Here is an 18,811-nt window from a genome sequence, read left to right as displayed (position 1 = left end):
TAACCTGAGAGTCACAAGTGATACATCGCACATTTTTTCCAACCACAGCATTTTTGGTATCTCTTTGTGTGGTAAAATAAATATAAAGAGAATCTCATCACAGCTAAAAATGTCTGAATCCATCACAAAAGCAAAAAATGCAGAATAATTACGTGGATGTTCTAAACAGAATGAAAACTGAAGAAAGACGAGAATGTTCTTTTCATGTTTCCCAGGTGTACTTGTACCCTAATACAAACAGTGTTCCCTGTGACGCATTCTCAATCTGGGTCATGTTTGTCAGTGTATACAGTAGATGTAGATATACTCTCTTCAGATCCACTACAGGATCCAGATGGGCTGAATTAAGAGCAGGATGTGACCACAGTGGTTCTCTTACAAAAACACATATAGTTTAAAGTAAACCACACCAAATGGAGATTTCCTCTTCAGTCTCCATGGGAAATGTGTTTCTCGTATTACAAACCTTTTTCCCCTCCGTTAACTTGCTTTTCAAGGTGATGAGTCCCACCCAAGGCACATGTGACGATACCACCGCCTTGGCGAAAAGGACAGCTTTTACATGCAGCTCAATCAGAATAGATTAAAAAATTGTTAAATTTTTTTTTCCAGTAACGTCAGGGGACCCAAACTATAGAGGTTAAGATTAATTAAAGCAAAGCTACTTCCATAAACCAAACAAACAGCAACTAAAAGCTAAAGTATCAATAGACCCCCCTGAAAATATAAAGCAAAAATAACCCCAACAACACCTAATACCAAGGAATCAAAGTCCTGGAAAGCTGCCACTTCATGATCTTCTCATCTTGCCTTGGAGTAGGGAATTTTCTAAGTCTGTAGTTTACCTAAACTGAAGCTGGGTAATAATGAGCCATTTCTAGTGTTTATCACATTATGTGCCACCACCACGTACTGCAGTGGTAATGTTTCTGTGAGATCAGGTTGGTCCATCACCTGCATCATGCATTTGAAAATGCAGTAAAATCCCAGCCAGAGAAGGATTTCCAGATATCCGCTTGACATTTCAATGACTCCCACCCACCTAACAGACAAATAGATACTTACAAACCCAGACAAACCTCACAGTCAGACATAAACCATCGACTTAGCAGAAGTCTAATTAACTTTCTAAATGGCGGCGGCAACATAACAAAACAAATGCTAGATGGAACTTGAGACACTTCCAGAGATGTTGATTATACGTAAGCAGGTTTGCTGACTAGAAAATCCAGGGATTAGACATCACAAGGTTCACTGAGTCAATAGAATCTGTTCACAGTCGACCCATTTATTTCATTTAAGGGTTACAATGATCCTAACAGAGGCCACATCTAACAGCCACTCACCACACAAGGTGTCCACAAACTGAAAACTTTCCTTTTCTTTTGGAAATTTCACATATCCGTAACATATTAGTGCAACATAGGTATCACCAACTAAAATGAAAAAACTAAAGACACAGATTCTCTGTGTAAAGGAGGAATATCAATAAAAACATAGGAAACAACATACAATCCATTATCAAAAACTTGTTTTTTAACAAATGTAGTGACGCAAAGGCTTAAAGATCTAGTTTAGTTTTCTGTCCCTGCTTAGCACATAAAAGCCTGGTGCAAATGTTTCAAATGGCCTTCCTGTCCCTCTGGCCATCGTGCCTCTGCACTAGAAAGCAGAGAACACCAAGCCAGCTGTGATTTTTAAAGCTGCATCTAGTTCAGCCATTAATGGCACAGTGGGGGGGTGAGGGGTGGGAGGGAGTCCCTTACAGCCGTTCCCCTCCCCCGGCCACGTCCTGCTCCCCTCATAGCAAAACCATGGTGGGTGCATGTCAAAGATCACATGACAATAGGGATTCTTGACCCAGGAGGGGAATGGAAATGAATCAGACCTAATTCAAGCATGTCGCAGGCGGCTGAAGCTTTGCTCTTGAGACAGAGCTGCAGGCCTTTTCAACCAGCTCCACACAGACGGCACAGCATTCCAGTGAAAATGTCATGTTAAGAATTACATGCATAAGTTTTACCCCAATCAAGCATCTTAACCAGTTCTGTCAACAGAGAAGTGAGGCGCCAAGTAAGAAGAATGACCAGATTCACGCAAAGTTTGCTCAGTTCTTTGTGCATTATCAAAGGGTTCGCATTAGTTTTAGAGGACCAAACCAAATACTCTCCAAGAGCCCCAAAATGCTGCATCTAGTCAGTGATCATGGTCAATCAAATATTAATCGTCATCCTCTCAGTTCCCTCTCCCTATCATCTGACAGCTCCGCACTTCTCCAGCTGAGCCTTTACTAAATTAAAAGTACATTAGAGCAGATCAAAGATAAATTATTCAGGGGTTCTTTCATGCTGTGGCCCTTGAACACCATCACCAACAAAGACATGCTCAATTATCTTCCAATCTTGTTCAATAGTAATGAAGTTACAGCAGCTGTAAAGATGCAAAAATTCTCTTTGCTGACAATCGAATTAATTAGTTTTTACAATAAATGGACAGCACATGAGCAACAGCAACTTTAAGCAACGTTCTCTGTTCAAATGCAGCACAAAACAAACAAAGAAGTGCAAGTCAGTTCAGAATACACCACAGACGGCGAATGATTGGAAAAATAAATCACTAAGCAGGCCCAAGGCTATCTCGTCCTTCTCAGAGCAGTAAAACTGCTGCGTTTTATAACTAATTTGTAACAATGTGTCTCCACAGCTTTGTAGCAGAGAAAAAAAGGAGGCAGTCAGTCAGGCTAAAGCTTGCTGGAGAGGCTTGTTAACACAGCACACAACTTGTCTGAGACAAAGCAGACAAGAGTTGGCAAACATCATGCTCCACATGCTGAAGCCTCACATGTACAGAGGTGATCCAGCAGATTAATAACTTATTGTGTGATTAAATGCATTAATATTGTCTGCTGATAATAAAATATTTTGGTGAATGTAAACAACAAATCACACAGTACCCACAAATTAACTTGACCAAGTGAATTTCTAAGAAGCACTCTTGCAAGAGTAAGCAAGTAGTCCAACATTTAGAACTTAACGTGAAGATAATGTCGGTGTATAACCGGATTTACGCAGAAGAGGTTACCTGTTAATAATCCCTAAACATGATTCATGCTCCAAGGGTAGTAATGATAAAGTGTGCTGATATATACATGCATGCGGTCAGCGCCAAAGCATCAGTAATATCTGCATCAGTTCTTACCTGGCCATTGCGATGCAGCTGGAATGGCGACAAAAAGGACGCAGCAGAGAAGGCGCTCCAGCCACGAACACCTGCGGAGGTACAGCACGCAGTCACACGCACAGCTTCAACTTTCTCACAAGCTGCAAAAAAAGTTTCAATGAAAGCGCCGAGAGCTACCTCATCTTCATCTGTTGTGTCGTTGATGTCGAGCGGGACCGCTACATGGACTCCTCGGATGGGAGGGTGTTTGAAAAGTGTTCACAGATTTCTTGGTGCGGCACCGCTGCTGCTGCACGCGGCCGGAACAGCTGATGAGGACGCGAAGCTCTGCTGGAAGCGAAGGGGAAGAGTGGAGGAGAGAAGAAGTGACCTGCTGGGACTCACAACAAGGACTTCCGCCAGGTCCTAAAAGGGAGCTATCAGGTGTGCAAAATTATGGGAACGCGCCTTCCGAGTGATGATGATAATAACAATGATACAGATCTACTTGTGTCTTTTGTAACAAACCTGTAGACCACAAAGCTGTAAGCCTAAACTGGCATTAGTTGGAGTGAAAAAAAGCCAAAGTATGACGTGTGTAAACTTGGGATTTCTATCGGAAAATCTGCTGTCACCACATTCTTAACTGTAGTGGGCTCACAAGAACAGACTTGACATGATAACAGCATGTAATGTGAGGTCGTTCACTCCCTTAGTTTATCTGACTAAGAGGTGAGTAGAATATGATACCTACCTGGAGCCTATCCCAGCAGTCATCGGGCATGAGGCGGGGTACACCCTGGACAGGTCGCCAGTCCATCACAGGGCCACACAGAGACAGACGAGACAAACAGCCACACACGCGCTCACACTCACTCCAAGGGACAATTTTAGACACGCCAATTAACCTAACATGCATGTTTTTGGACGGTGGGAGGAAGCCGGAGTCAGAGTGATTCAATTTAACAAATAAAAAACATTTTAACTGACTCTATAGACCGCACTGGTTAAACTCGCATTGATCTGCAAATCTCCACATCACGCTTACCAATGGTATCAGCTGCCTCTGGAGCCCTTTAGTCTCCCAGATGTGCCATGTCCTGCTTGCAGATATACCCTCGCTAGTTGAGCTCAGAGAACTGGTGAATCTGACGAAAACGTTCGATTTTTCTAATTCTGAACAATCATTTTGTACGCTGAAGGTCAAATATCTGCAACACTGGCCACTCACACAAATCTTAATAACCTCGTATATGAGGTCAGTCGCAGCATGACGCGCTTACATAAAACGACCACCAGAGGGCGACGTTTTAGTTTATTTTAAGGCCCACAAAGGTAAAACATTCTTGGGTGGTGTGCTGATAGACCCCCCCTTCTCAGAATAGTTACAGTTAAGATTATCTCCATTGCGTTAATTTCAATGCAAGTCTCCAATTTTGTAAGTTGTGATATGACAAGTTTAGAGAAAAACCAAAACATATGTATCATGATGGTATTAGTGATATCACAGGTTGACATTTCTCTCAGCGTTAATTAAAATATGCTGCATTAGCTGTTGTGTCTGTAAGCTTTTAAGGTCTGTCTGAACATGCTCTCAGCTCTGTGGTTGTCTGCTCCACTCACATTCCAGTGTCAGGGAAAAGAAAGACTGAACTGTCTAAATGTTGCAGTATAATCTTACACAGAGCAGGCTGGAACTCTTTCAGCAAAGTCTCATATATAGAGAGAGCACATTGCATCTCTATAATGAGAACATAACCTAATCACTTCACAGGAGTAATGTGTCACAGTTGTGCTAGTAGCAGTTTTGTCTTTTTTTAAATGTGATAGAAACAATGGAAGACTTCCTATGTGAGCACAGGGAATCAAAAGTAAAATAACAAAACACATTCATACTCACACAGGAAAACTAAGTAGGTCGTTTTTCCAAGTAAATAATACTGTACAGTAATCCTCTGACACCAATATATTTAGATATTTTTAAGGTTATCTGTTAAATGAAAATCCACCTCGGAAACTCCAAGATTCAGACAAGATTTTATGCTTCAATCTTTCAATCTTTCAAAACTGTTGAACATAAACTATACTTGTTATCAAACCTTCACACCCATTCTCATGTTATATGCTAGTCTTGGATCATAGAATGTTCACAGCTTGACCATCAAAATTTCAAAGTTTTGTGTGTGTGTGTGTGTTTATCAGTTAAAACAAACATTTGCCTGAGAGGTATACCAATAAATTAATATGTTGGCATATGTAAAAACTAGTAGCTTGAGTCAAAAATGAAAATGAAAGTTATTTCAATTCTAAACATGACAAGTCTTTAAGCTTTTACTCTTGGGCACAAAACGTTTCCTAACCAGCCAGAGGAGGTCTGAGGTGTATCAGATTACTTCCAACAGCTGAAATCAGGGAGGTGAGAGTGTCGAGTGTGGGGACACTAAACAGCTGAAGGCACACTGCATCCAACGTTAAGGACATGTCTAACAATCATACAACAGCCTTTCACAGTGAAAAACATTTTGTACAAGTCTCTCTTTACACACGGCACAGCAACATTTATAATAGAAATCAAATGAATAGGGGTGGCCCACAAAAATATAAAAGCAATCAATTTACCCTCAGCTTGGAGTGAGCAATCAACTGTAGTAAGATAACTTAAACAGACAAATGACCGAATAAGAAATACACTACAAGCATGCTGAGTGTGTCAACACATTATGTGTCAGATGGCATGGCAGCCAGGATGCCAGTGAAGCGTGAATGAAGCAGCTGATTCTAGTAAGTGAAGGACAGCCCTGATATTAGAAAGTACAATTACAGATGACTGTCCCTGTATTGTATACCATCAAGCGATAACAAACGGATTAAAACATACCCATGAACTATAAATGCACATCATGCACATATTAAACTAGTACAGCAGTGTCGTGGTTGATCTTGTTTAAAAAGCATAAGCTCTCATCAGCTCTCAGTTTTATTTTCTATAGTTAGTTTTTATCATAAGCTATTTGGTTTTGGAATTGACATGTGTCATTAATCTGGAATTTATTTTACAATAAATGGCCTGCAATAATCTAATATATGACAAGATTCTTTGTCAATTTAGAGTAAAATGAAAGTATGCAGTTTAAGAAGATGAGCTTTGTCTTATAGAAGCCAACAGCTTGTTCCTCCAAAATCTTTATTGCAAAGCTTCAAGTAAACTAAGTGGTCTGCACTGGCCACCTGAACTATCTTTAGCCCCTGCTGGCAAGTGAATGGAAGTGCCTGACTTATCCTCACTGCTGTCATCAAGGCAGACAGTATTTTTAGGGGACAGCAGCAGCTGCAAAAGCATTTAACAGTATTCCATGAACAATGACACTTGGGGTGTCTAAGATCTGAACGACACAGAGATCGGGGACTGCTCTGAAGCCGTTCAACAGGAAGCGGGTGTTTTTCTGTCCCTTCTGCTGGACAAAAGTCTGTGAGGATGGACTAGAGTGGAACTTTGAACCTTTGAGGATAGCATGTGTCTGAATGTGAAGTCAACCTGGGACACTACTCAACCTTCAGGAAACGGGTGGCACTACTTCTTAACTCGGACTGCGATTGCAAGCGCGGAATGTATGTTCATGATCGTTCCTGGCGACTGAAGCAAGGTACGGCATGTGAGGGGTGCCCAGCTTCACAAGGGGCAGAGGTCATTCCAATTAAATCAGACAAGTAAACACAGAGGTTAATCTCTTCTCTTTAAACCTCCAGCGGGAATAATGAAGACACTTAAAGTGCAATGTCTGAACTGTCTTAATGAAATACCTTGCAATGCAAATAAGTTTTTGTGCAACATATAAAAAACTGTAATTCCTTTTTCAAATACATTTAAGTAAGTAAAATTATCTTATTCTACAGTTACAGAAAATTTACTACATGCACATCTATCTGGCAAATTGTATTCCTTAGGATCAAGTCTATTGTTAAAATTGCAGAATTCCTTCAAACAATCTAAAATTATATTTTACCCCAAACTTCAGTATTTAAGGAAGAAGAACAGAGTTGTGAATTTCTCAGGCAATCTAGAAGTGTGAATTATCAGACAATAAAGTCAAATGAAAAAATAAATAGATAAAATAAAGCTTTTTAAACTCACTTCTCCTCAAATATAAAACATAAGATATATTTTAAATATATAAAATCACTAATATTACATGACCAGCGTAGGTACACTTCTTTTCAATAACCATCAGGAGTCATTCATCCATGATGTCATTCAGTTTTTTCATGTGTTCATGATCAGCTTTTGCAAAGTAGGAATCATAAGCTTCCCAGGTGCTGTTCAAAGAGGTGCATTGTTCTCAGTGACTGTAAATCTCATGTTTGAGAAGGGCCCAAAAGTTCCAAGTAGGATTTAAGTCAATTGAGAGAGGGCGCCTGATCATTATTCAGTCATCTTAGAGGCCTTTGTTGGCAGCAAAGCAGTCAAGCTCTTTTACACATGCGACAGAACGTTGTTTTGCTGCAGATTTCTGTGTGAACTTGGATAAAAGTACCTTCCACAATCTGTCAGCTGGTTTAACTGCTATTTTTCAGTCCAATAACCTAGAAGATAGAAGCTAGCTTTTCCTTGATGATGACAGAACCACATCAGCAGCCCTGCTCCATTTTGCTGGTGCTTTAAGTTGTGAACTTTATCTTTCACTCACAGGCCCATCTATCTGTGGCATCAGGAACTACTCTCATTTCATCCTTCCAAAAAACATCGATATCATCTTCAAGCCTTTCTTAGCCTAATCTTGATGTTTAGGCTCGAGAATCTTATATTAGTGTTTGTGTCTCAAATGACTGACACCTTGCACAACCTCAATTCCAAATAATGTAGGAATGAAGAGTAAAGTTTAGATAAAAACAGAAAGTAATGATTTAAAAATCCCATAAACCAATATTTTATTACTTTAAACAACAGTCTGTAAACAATGGGGAGAATGTTTTCCCATGCTTATCTGATATAAGATTCTAGCTGCTAATCTGTCCTGTTTTTTGTTTTTTTTTTTGTATTTTGCATTTCATGATGTTCCAAATGTTTTGAATTGGTGAAAGGTTTAGACTGCAGGCAGTTCAGCACCCGGACTCTTCGACTACGAAGCCATGCTGCTGTAATTGATGTAGTATGTGGTTTAGGATTGTTTTGGTGAACTATCCAAGTCCTTTGCATAATTTAGATGGAAGCAATTGTTGCTCTAAAACCAGTATATCAGCATTGACGGGTGCCTTTCCAGATGTGCAAGCTACCAGTTCCATAGGCACTAATGCACACCCATACCATCAGAGAAGCAGCCTTTTGAACCAGGAGCTGATAGCAAGATAGATGGTTCCCTATCCTTTTTAGTCCATAGGACGCATTGTCCATGATTTACAAAAAAGTTTTTCCAATCCTAATTTATCTGACCATAGACCAGTTTTCCACTTTATCTTGGTCCATTTTAAATAAGCTTTAGCCCAGAAAAGACAGCTGCATTTCTGGATCATGTTCACATATGTCTACTTCTTTGCATGAGAGAGCTTTAACCTGCATTTGTAGATGATACATTGAATTGTGTTTACAAGCAATGGCAGTGTTGCTGTTGGAAGATTTCAGGGATTCAGTGCTGATTATTATTATGTACTATCTGTTCAAAAAATTGTTTTAAAATTGCTCCACAATTTCTAATTATAGTTTTTTGGAGATTTCTTTACCCTCTTCCTTTCTAAGGTACTTTTTAACATACCTCGTCGTGTTACTGGCCTGTTATCATTCGACCAAATTTGTTGCAAACAGCTGTTACATTTTAGTACGACTTACTTTTATTGCATTTTGTTGTCCACATTCTGACTTTTTTGAGATGTATTACTGCCATCAAATTCAAAATGAGCTAACAGTTTTTATTAGATAGTGAAGTGTCTCACTTTCAATGCTTCATATGCTTTCTATGTCCTACTGTGAGAAGAGGCGAGATTACGGGATTTGTAAATCATTGCATTCCGTTTTTATTCTACATTTTAAACTGCGTTCTAACTTTTATGGAATTTGGTTTATACTTTTACACACTCGAGAAAGATAATCACAGAATATACTGGTACTGGAGGATAGGTTCCTGTTGAATTTATCACTTTTCTTCTTAGCTAATTTGTGCTCCCTTTTTTTGACCTTTTGAGTTTTGGTAACATATTCAGTTTCATGAGTGATGGATCAATAAGTTAACTCTCTTTTTAGGCCAATTTAACCAAAAGTAATGAAGCTGTCAAATAGTTACGCTCTCCTTCGTGTGAGCTATCAATAACTGAAGGCCACACCCTAAATCATTACAAAAACCCATGTCCTCTGAAAACAATTCAATCCTGTAAAAATTCAATTAAATTTAATTCATTATCATTTGATTACTCCCTAAAGGTAATTTTTATTGCTGAAGTGTACATTACTGTTACAGATAAGTTATTGTCATAACAACATATAATGAGACTAAAAATCAGTTAAACTTTTACTTTTGGAAAGTTAAAGTATAGCAAAGCAAGGTATGGCTGAACTTTCAGAGATTTTAATGAAGTAAATTGATTGGGGTGTTGTTTTTGTAGCTTGGCAACAACTTAGCTGCAGATGTCAAATGCAGCACCAGCAGATAATACATAGATGCTCTTTCACAGTGACATGTCCAGGATTACAAAATCTGTAATTAACAAGCACTGCAATCCTTCCTACTGTTACTGTTACCTTTCTGCCTCTGTCTGCACATCTAGTCTGAAAGCTGATTAGAAGTGTTAGAGTCATGCGTTAGAGCCATGTCTTGGTGAAACAAATAAAATTGCCTTATCAATATCCTTACTGCCTCCTCGCCAGGGCTCTAAATTCATCTATTTTATCTGCCAGTAATGATCAAGAGGACAAAAAGTTTAAACTTCCTCCTCCTTTTTATTAATTTTGTTCCCGTTCGGCATCCTAAACATCTCTTCCTCAACTCATCAGAATTTGGGATCTTACTGCAGGCATTACTTGGGCTTTAAAAAAGATCTTTCTTTTTGCCATGGTTACAGGACATAAACCAAACTAGCATAGAAAATGTTTTTTTTTTTTTTTTTAAAAAAGATACAAACAAAGCCACTTTAAAGATACAAACAAAACACAATATTTAATATATGAGTACAAGCCATTATAAAATTTGAGATTTGATTTAGAGTAAATTTGATTTGAATTAATATGACAATGGCAACAGAAAAAAGAATATAGTATTCACTTTTTTTGCATTTGTGTTATGTATGAATTGACAGTACTTAGAAAGATGTGAAAAAATGCAAGACATTATTCCAATATCTCAACGTGTATTAGGTGCAATAAACCAATGAGACAATATTGTCACCATCATCATTGATATATTGTTCTGAAATATTTAATATTTTATGGTGTTTATGTGAGCATGCAGGCTTCTGATCCATCTTTGTGATACCTGAGACACTCCCTCACAAATCTTTTTTTAGGGGTTACTATATTAAGCGCTTTCCCATTGAAATACAGCACCAGCTGTACTGGCTATGTGTTGTGGATGCTGTTGCAATGGGGCTGAGCTGATATAGCCCTCTTACAGCTAGGCTGTGTTTTTCTCTCATGCAGAAAGATCTTATTCAATTAGCCCTAATAATTGCAGCATCTGTTTGTGCTGAAACACATGCACTTAAAGGGGTCAAGAGGTGAGTGTTGGAATGATAGAAGTTTTATTTTACATTCCAAATTCTAACGGTTATTTCCTTCCAGAAATCGCTAATTCTGATCTATTAAAATTCATAATCATTGTTTATAGAAAACAAAAACTTTTTCCACATTATCTAGAGTACATAAGCTGTTATATACTGTTATATACTAAAATAATCCATTTGTTATATATTTCTTTAGGAACTTGCAGTGCAGAAGTCTTGCCCCAGTGAACACCCATTGGTTACTTCTTTGGACTACTTGAGGTGAAGGGAAGCTGTCCAAGAAGCAGAAATGGATGTTTTTGGTGGAGCTCCACGTTTCTTTGCTTATCCAAGACCTGTAGTGGTACAAAGTGGGACTGATGCAGTCTTAAAGTGTCAAATTGGTGGAGATCCAAGGCCAGCTGTTATCTGGGAACGAAACAATGAAAAGATTGACCCTCAAGGACGATATAGGGTCTTTGAGGATGGCAATGTTTACAACCTTATCATTTCAGCTGTTACTATTGAGGATAGTGGCCAATACATATGCAAAGCAAAGAACAGTATTGGGGAAACATATGCAGCTGCCACACTGAAGGTGGAAGGCGAGGCACAAGAAATGGAGCTCCGAGAGGAAAATAAGCCACGTTTCCTCATCAAGCCCCTTTCCACTCGTGTTGGCCGAGGGGAAGATGCTGTTTTCTCCTGTAAGCTTTGGGGAAATCCACGACCAGAAGTTGTCTGGGAAAAGGATGGTAGAAAACTCAATGAGATATTTGAGAGCACACATTTTAGTGTTGGTTACCAGGATGGTGGATGGTTCCAGCTTAAAATATTTAAGACTCGTGCACCAGATGGTGGTGTATATACATGTAAGGCTAGGAATGAGTTTGGGGAAGCGCTGGCAGGAGCTGTGTTACTTGTTGATGCAGGTCCAGGACATGAAGATGAAGGAAACCGTAATGGCTACACAAATGGCCACTGGAAAGGACACCAGGGAAAACAAAGGAGTGGTAGACAAGTGCCAAACCGACTAAAAGACGACACCATGACCAAGTCAACAAAAGTAAAAATGTTTGCAGTGACTGAAGGCAAACATGCCAAATTCCGCTGCTTTGTGACTGGTAAACCCAAACCAGAAATAATCTGGAGGAAAGATGGCAGACTTATACTGTCTGGAAGGCGTTACTTGTTATATGAGGACAGAGAGGGGTACTTCACACTCAAAGTTCTTTATTGTAAGCAAAAAGATAATGGGGTCTATGTCTGTGCTGCATCTAATACTGCAGGGCAAACCCTCAGCGCTGTACACCTCTCCGTCAAGGGTAAGTCAAAATTATATTGAGTGGCTCTTAAGTTTTAATTATGTAAAATGCAATGAAAGTTAAGCTTCATTTAATAAATGCAGACACAGCCTGTGATGCTTTTTTCCATGAGTAAAGGAGTGAGTAAAGAGTAGTATGTTCTTGGATCAAATTTCTGTCCATTTGATGAGTGATGTCAGTGAGATAAAAAAAGTACCCTGAGATCATTTATTGGGGTAAGGCCAAAAAAGGATGGGAAAATAAAAACTTATGACGTTTTAATGGCTTTGTAATGACATATATTCACCATGGAAACCTTACAAGAATGAAATCATTATATCTCCCATCAATACAGTTTGAAATTAGTTTCAGTTGCAGGCAAAATACTTTAAGATTATTTAAACATTTTTCAGTAGTATTTTTTTTTTAAAGTAGTTTTACCCACATTATATATGATACAATCAGTGCATGTACATAGCAAGTCAGCATACACAGTGCATGAAACCTTATTTCATGATCGATTTGGATATTACAAATGCCTACATATGAAACATACCAAGTTAGATGCTAAGTATTCATCTTAACATCAGTCAGTTGTATTGGCAAAAACAAACAGGTAACCAGGCCTGTGAATATGATGTTATCCATCTAGCCACTTAGAAATCAATTGTAAAAATGATGAACTGAAACTTGACCCCAGAAATGTCTAAACAAGTAAAATTAGTCAGCCTGAAGTCAATTTCAATAGCAGCATGATGTCTGCAAAGTCACTTAGCTTGTTAAAGGCCCAGGGGCAGGTGTCCAAGTGACATCTTTCAGACGGAGGCTCATATTTCTCACATGGCCCAGACAAGTACAAATGGCACCATCAAAGTATTCAACTGTACAAGTGAGAGACAAAAACATCAATATTGACTATTTCAATGAAAGACAGTGAATGTATGATAGCAGGTCTGTATGTAATTGTAAGATAAGAAGTAAGATAAGGAAAAAATTAGCTTTGCACACAGGCTACTAAATACAGTCCACATTCTGTTGTTTACAACTGTCTGGTACTGTCTGATGGTGTCAGTTACAAACAGTTTATTCCCTATCTAACACTCCAGTGTGTTTATAACCTCCTTATTTCTCAGCTAAATAAATCTCTTGTCTCAGGATTTTGCTTATCTTGTTTGTTTAACTGGAATTTACCCTGAATCACATTTCAATTTACGTGTTACTAGGAGGACATACATGTGTTGGGAATTTTCACAGGGTCAACTTACTTAAACTATGTAGACTGATAAAATGTTACTAGTGTCCCTCTTTAGATAGAATGAAATATGAGTATCTTGGGTTTTTCTTTTTTAACAGTGATTAAGAAGTCATATCACCTTAATCAAAGTGTTGCACTTCCTCTCCTTTGATCCCAGAGCCGCCAGTGCGGTTCAAGCAACCTCTCATTGATCTAGAAGTATGGGAACGAGATTTAGCTGTTCTTGAGTGTGAAGTTCCAGAAGACTCTGTTCCCATCACGTGGTATCTGGAGGACAGAAGACTGCAGCCAGGGGCCAAATATGGAATGGAGGAGTGGGGAACAAAGCGACGACTTACTATCCGTGACATTGGAGTTGATGATGATGGGATCTACCTTTGTGAGATGCCTGATGGAGGTAGAAGTATAGCAGAAGTAGCCGTAAAAGGTAAATCCATTTGCCTTATACTATAGCTTACTTTGAATAATTCAGTAACAACAGAAAAGCATACGCATAATGACTTGCATGATGAAGCAACTGTACGGTATCACAAACCATAAGAAACTTTTCCAATTTTGGTGGGGTTGTTGGAAATTGATATAACTTTCTGCCATGTGGTTGTTGCAAACTGTAGAATGGAAAAAAAACAACAGTATACAGACCTGCATTGTTGTTACAGTTTGATTCCTCTCTTTTTTTGTTGGGAGATAATGTTTAAACTCAATTTTTCATTAGTCAGCTACCATTTCTATCATTACCAAATGGCGTCAGCTGACTTGTACTTACGACACTGCCCTTTTAAGAAAAAAAAGTCAAATCAGTTATTGCAGCAAATACTTAAAATGAGATACAAATATGTGACAACTCACAGGTAAAAACAACACAAAACGTTTTTTGGCCATAACCTGCCACCACAGCAGCTACAATGCCCCTTGGCATTGATTGACAAGTCTGGAGAACTATACTCATGTATGTAAAGACTTCTATGGTAGAAAAAGAGAGATCGATCAGAGGTAAACCAAAATGTGATGCATTTACATGTCTGATTTACTCAGTTTCTGGAAAATTAAAATTGTACTTGTCAATGCAGTTGACAGAAAATCACTCTGGGTATCATTGAGGACCCTGACTGTTAACCAGACCCCTGCCAAAAAAAAAATAATTTGCAGAGGCAGGTGGATGCACCTGCAGAGGCATCATTTGGGACCCATCAGAAGGATATCTGAAGGATCCCAAAGACTAATGACATAACGACTAATTTAAAATGACGCCCTAACCTTAAAAAAGTTGTTTTAATCAAAAGATTCACAAGAGTAACCATAAATCAAGTCATTTTGTGTACTAAAATCCAACCGAACCTCTTTCATACTTTGAGGTGTAATTCCAAGCTCAATGTTAAATTTTACGTACAGTAGTTAATGTGATTAGATATCCGGAATCCTTTCCTAATAAATATGACAGAATTCCCAATGATTTCTTGCAGGTACAATTTTGAGAAAGCTTCCAAGAAAAGTGGATGTCTTGGAAGGTGAAAATGCCGCCTTTTGTGTTGAAGTAGAAAAAGAAGAGATGGACATACATTGGTACAAAGATGGTATAGAGCTGCGTGAAACTCATCAGACCATCCTGAAGTCCTTTGGTCGAACTCACATCCTGGTTTTTGTCAATACAATGCCCCAAGACTCTGGCCTTGTGACTTTCCTTGTGGGAAGATCCAAGACCTCCTCACAATTAAGAGTCAAAGGTGGGTTTCATCATCGGTACAACATACAAATGTGGCTTTACATTTATCAGTTTTTACAGTCTGAAGGAACATTGGTGCATATTGTTTTCTCATTTCAGCGGCTAGACATTGTCCTCCTAGTTGTCCAGTGGGAGTGCAAATCAACACAGAGCGTGCTAATGCAGCTCTTCTCTCATGGGTTCCTGCTCCGGACTCTCGAAAGAACCCGCCGTCTGGATATGTGCTTGAACGTCAAGAAGTAGGAACTGGTTCCCAGGAGTGGCTACAGTGTCTGACCACTGAATCTGCAACCTCTGTAGAGATCCTTGGTGACAGTGTTCCATGTGAAGCCGATTATCGTTTTCGCATTTGCAGTGTTAACAAGTATGGAAAGAGCAACAACGTTGAGTTCCCCAGAACTGTTCACTTAGGTAACTTCAAATTTAATAATGCAGCTGTGCTAATTCAACAGTCCCTTTGTTTTTCACAAATAACCATTACATAGTTGTGAATCAGTTGATGAATCCTTAAAGTGATTTTCCTTTCCAGTTCCTGTGGCCAGAATACAAGCTCCTTTACAGGATGCCTTGGTGCCAGAGGGGCAAGATGCTATCTTCTCTATTGAACTTTCAGCTTCAGTTATTGGTACATGGTTTCTAAATGGGACTCAGCTACAGGAAGATGAGCGTTATGCCATGCGTCGATCAAGAACACACCAATCTCTTCGCATTCGAGGAGTACGCGATACAGACAATGGTGCTGAGATTACATTTATTGCTTATGGCATTCGGGATTCTGCAGCACTCTACATTCAAGGTATGAATATGTCAATTTAACAAATAATGTAGGTATGTCTTTCGCTGAATCAACATTCAGTCATTTTTTATTAAACTGAGATTTTGATCATTCAAAAAACTGGATCCAATATTTTTCAAAAATGGAAAAAGACAGTAATGTACTAAATTCTTTCATTCATTATCCTTGAAGACAAAATTGTGATATAGGAAAAAAAATGTATTCTTTCTTTCAAACTTTCAGCGCCACTGGTCAAGTTTTCACCACTGTCCGAAATGGATCGAAATAAATTTGTTGAAATTGGGAACCCCATTGTGCTCTACTGTGAGCTGTCTGACCCTGTGGCTCCAGTGCACTGGTACAGAAATGGAGTGGAACTACAAACGATGGAGGGTCTTCATATCCAGTCAGAGGGCACCATGAGACGAATTGTCATCCAATCAGCTGAGTTCTCACATTCTGGAGTGTACTGCTGTGATGCCATTGATGATGTCATCAGGTTCAATGTGGAGGTAGAGGGTGAGTGGCTTGAGTTTCTTTCAATTATTGTCTTGCATTGAGACTAACCATGTTCATGTTATTTGCACTGTTCACTATCTTTTCTTCATCAAAAAGATGCATGTTGTCTCCTTTTATGAAAACACTTAACAACCCATTCCAATATCCATAGCCCCACCTGTGAGGTTTTCAGCAATTCCAGATGCTGAGAGGAACAAAACCATCCTAACAGGCTGCCCAATTGTTTTACAATGCGAGCTCTCAGATCCCTCAGCCCAGGTGCACTGGTACAAAGATGGCTCAAAGCTCCACCCTCAAAGTGAAGTTGATATTATAACTGATGGCTTGGCAAGAAAACTAATTGTCCATTCAGCAGAAGCTGCCGACTCTGGCTTGTACTGCTGCAAGACAAAGGGGGACACCATCACGTTCAGTGTGGACATCAAAGGTGATTTGTTTACCTTAAGTGATGTGAAACATTAACAAGCTCCTTCTCAGCAAAGCAACTAACTCTTATGACACTCTTGTGTGTTGTCTGGTGCTCTGTTTCCTTTCTTCTTGGCACTAATGAAATGTGCAGCTAAGTTTTCATCTTTCACAAGATTACAGCATGTTAGCAATTAGCTGTCAGTAAACAGATTACCATGATCTAAATGGCTGGCATGAGGTTGATTTAAGGCTGACATAAAATTTAAACATATCTATAGCTCCACCTATCAAGCTCTCAGCTATTCCTGAAGACATGATGACCAAGTCGATCGAAGCCGGCTGCCCTATAGTTCTCCAGTGCATGGTGTCGGATCCTGAGGCCCAAGTTTGCTGGTACAAGGATGAAATGCAGCTTATGTCAAACTCTGGAACAGAAATCCACTCAACGGGCAACAAAAGGACATTAGTTATTCAGTCTGCAGAGCTGTGCCACTCTGGTTTGTACAGATGCACCACACAGGATGATACTATGGAGTTTCAAGTGGAGATCAAAGGTGAATGAACACTTCTTATCTTAAGCGTTCATGTTATAACACAATCCCCTCTTTTTAGGTGCCACTAACAATCCCTGCTTAAATGATGTGGTCTGAAGAACTGTTTCATGCACATAACCTGAAAGAACTGTTAACGCATTAGGTGATGACTATTTATATTAACTAGTTTTGTGACTGCTGTGGCTCTCTCTATGCTGAAAGTCTCCAAAGCCTTTTTATCATCTGCTCAGCAGTTGCATTTTTGTAAGGTATCCATTTCTGCAGCCTTGAGTTTATTTAGCTGTCCTGAATTCCCAATGCTAGCTCTACCGGTGACGTATTCTACTATCTTTGACGCTGAGAGAGCCAAGTCACTTGAAGTGGGCAAATCTTTGAAGCTGGAAGTTAATGTCACAGACTCCACTGTGCCTGTCTGCTGGTATAAAGATGGTAAAAAGCTCTGCCCGCAGAGGGGTTGGGATATACAGAGTAATGGCACATCAAGGAGACTCATAATCCCATCTACTGAGCTCTTGCACTCAGGGCTATACAGCTGTGAAACCGCTGATGACACTGTCCACTTCTCTGTGGATATTAAAGGTGATTTCTTTTTTACTTAAATTGCTTCACTTTTAGAGCAACTCTTAGAGCTTTTTGGAGACTACATGCAACTAACATTTAAGTATGTCTAAGCATAGTTGTATGTGTTTACATGGTGCTTTGTGTGAGAATGAAATTGTGTCTTAAACCACAGCAAAATTCATCTCTACTTACAAAATGAAAAAATAAATATGTGAGACTCTTGACGATGTATTTCTCACTGAATTTGACATATGACAGATTTTCCCCTGTGTTGGGAAGCTGAACCAGTAACCCCTTTCTTCAGAGTGTAAATGTGCACTGTTCCGTCCAGTTATATTATGAATCATCATCTTTAGCTCCAATGTTGCCATTGTCGCACTCACCGGAGGTTGTGGAGATGCAGTCACTCGAAGCAAACTACCCCAATGAACCATCCTGTGAAACCTCAGACCCTGCTTTCCAGGTGTCATGGCAGATGGATGCAGACTCCTATTCTAATAGAGAGCCTAATTTTGAAATGGGAAGCCTCAAGGAGACCCTTGTTATTGAACCAACTCATCCTTCAAACTCTGGAGCATACTACTGTGCAACAGCAGATGATGTTGTCCAATTAATAGTAAAGAATCAAGGTGATCTTTTTATTTGAAAATGTGTTTTCTTTTTGTAGTTATGATTAACTCTCTCTACAGCTTCTAGATTTAAATCTATGCACATTTCTGTGACAGTTTCTCTTTAAAGTTAGTTTTTTTTCCAAAAATTTAAAATGATGTGAACTAAAATTATCCCCCAATGATTGTTTGTAGTGCCACCTCCAACAAATCTGCTTGACCCCGATGAGAAGAGCACGTCTACTGAAGCACACTGCCCAAT

General features: G+C 39.2%; 2 protein-coding genes across 2 annotated transcripts in view; one reads left to right on the top strand and one right to left on the bottom strand.

Moving 5' to 3' along the window:
* The window catches only part of col18a1a (collagen type XVIII alpha 1 chain a), a 77,060-nt gene extending 73,373 nt beyond the window's left edge, over positions 1-3,687 (bottom strand). Inside the window, exons 1-2 of the mRNA XM_072397890.1 lie at positions 3,358-3,687; positions 3,199-3,269 (exon numbers count right to left, since the gene is read on the bottom strand). Of these exons, the coding sequence (XP_072253991.1) occupies positions 3,199-3,269; positions 3,358-3,368 (82 nt within the window). The 5' untranslated portion in view covers positions 3,369-3,687. The remainder of the gene's footprint in view (positions 1-3,198; positions 3,270-3,357) is intronic.
* A 7,391-nt stretch (positions 3,688-11,078) lies between these two features.
* The window catches only part of obsl1b (obscurin like cytoskeletal adaptor 1b), a 32,187-nt gene continuing 24,454 nt past the window's right edge, over positions 11,079-18,811 (top strand). Inside the window, exons 1-6 of the mRNA XM_072397888.1 lie at positions 11,079-12,167; positions 13,559-13,828; positions 14,865-15,125; positions 15,224-15,535; positions 15,654-15,920; positions 16,143-16,418. Of these exons, the coding sequence (XP_072253989.1) occupies positions 11,153-12,167; positions 13,559-13,828; positions 14,865-15,125; positions 15,224-15,535; positions 15,654-15,920; positions 16,143-16,418 (2,401 nt within the window). The 5' untranslated portion in view covers positions 11,079-11,152. The remainder of the gene's footprint in view (positions 12,168-13,558; positions 13,829-14,864; positions 15,126-15,223; positions 15,536-15,653; positions 15,921-16,142; positions 16,419-18,811) is intronic.

This window comes from Leuresthes tenuis, unplaced genomic scaffold, assembly GCF_036924035.1.
Source record: "Leuresthes tenuis unplaced genomic scaffold, fLeuTen1.0.hap1 SCAF_12, whole genome shotgun sequence".
NCBI lineage: Eukaryota > Metazoa > Chordata > Actinopteri > Atheriniformes > Atherinopsidae > Leuresthes > Leuresthes tenuis.
This window is presented reverse-complemented; position numbering and strand designations above follow the sequence as displayed.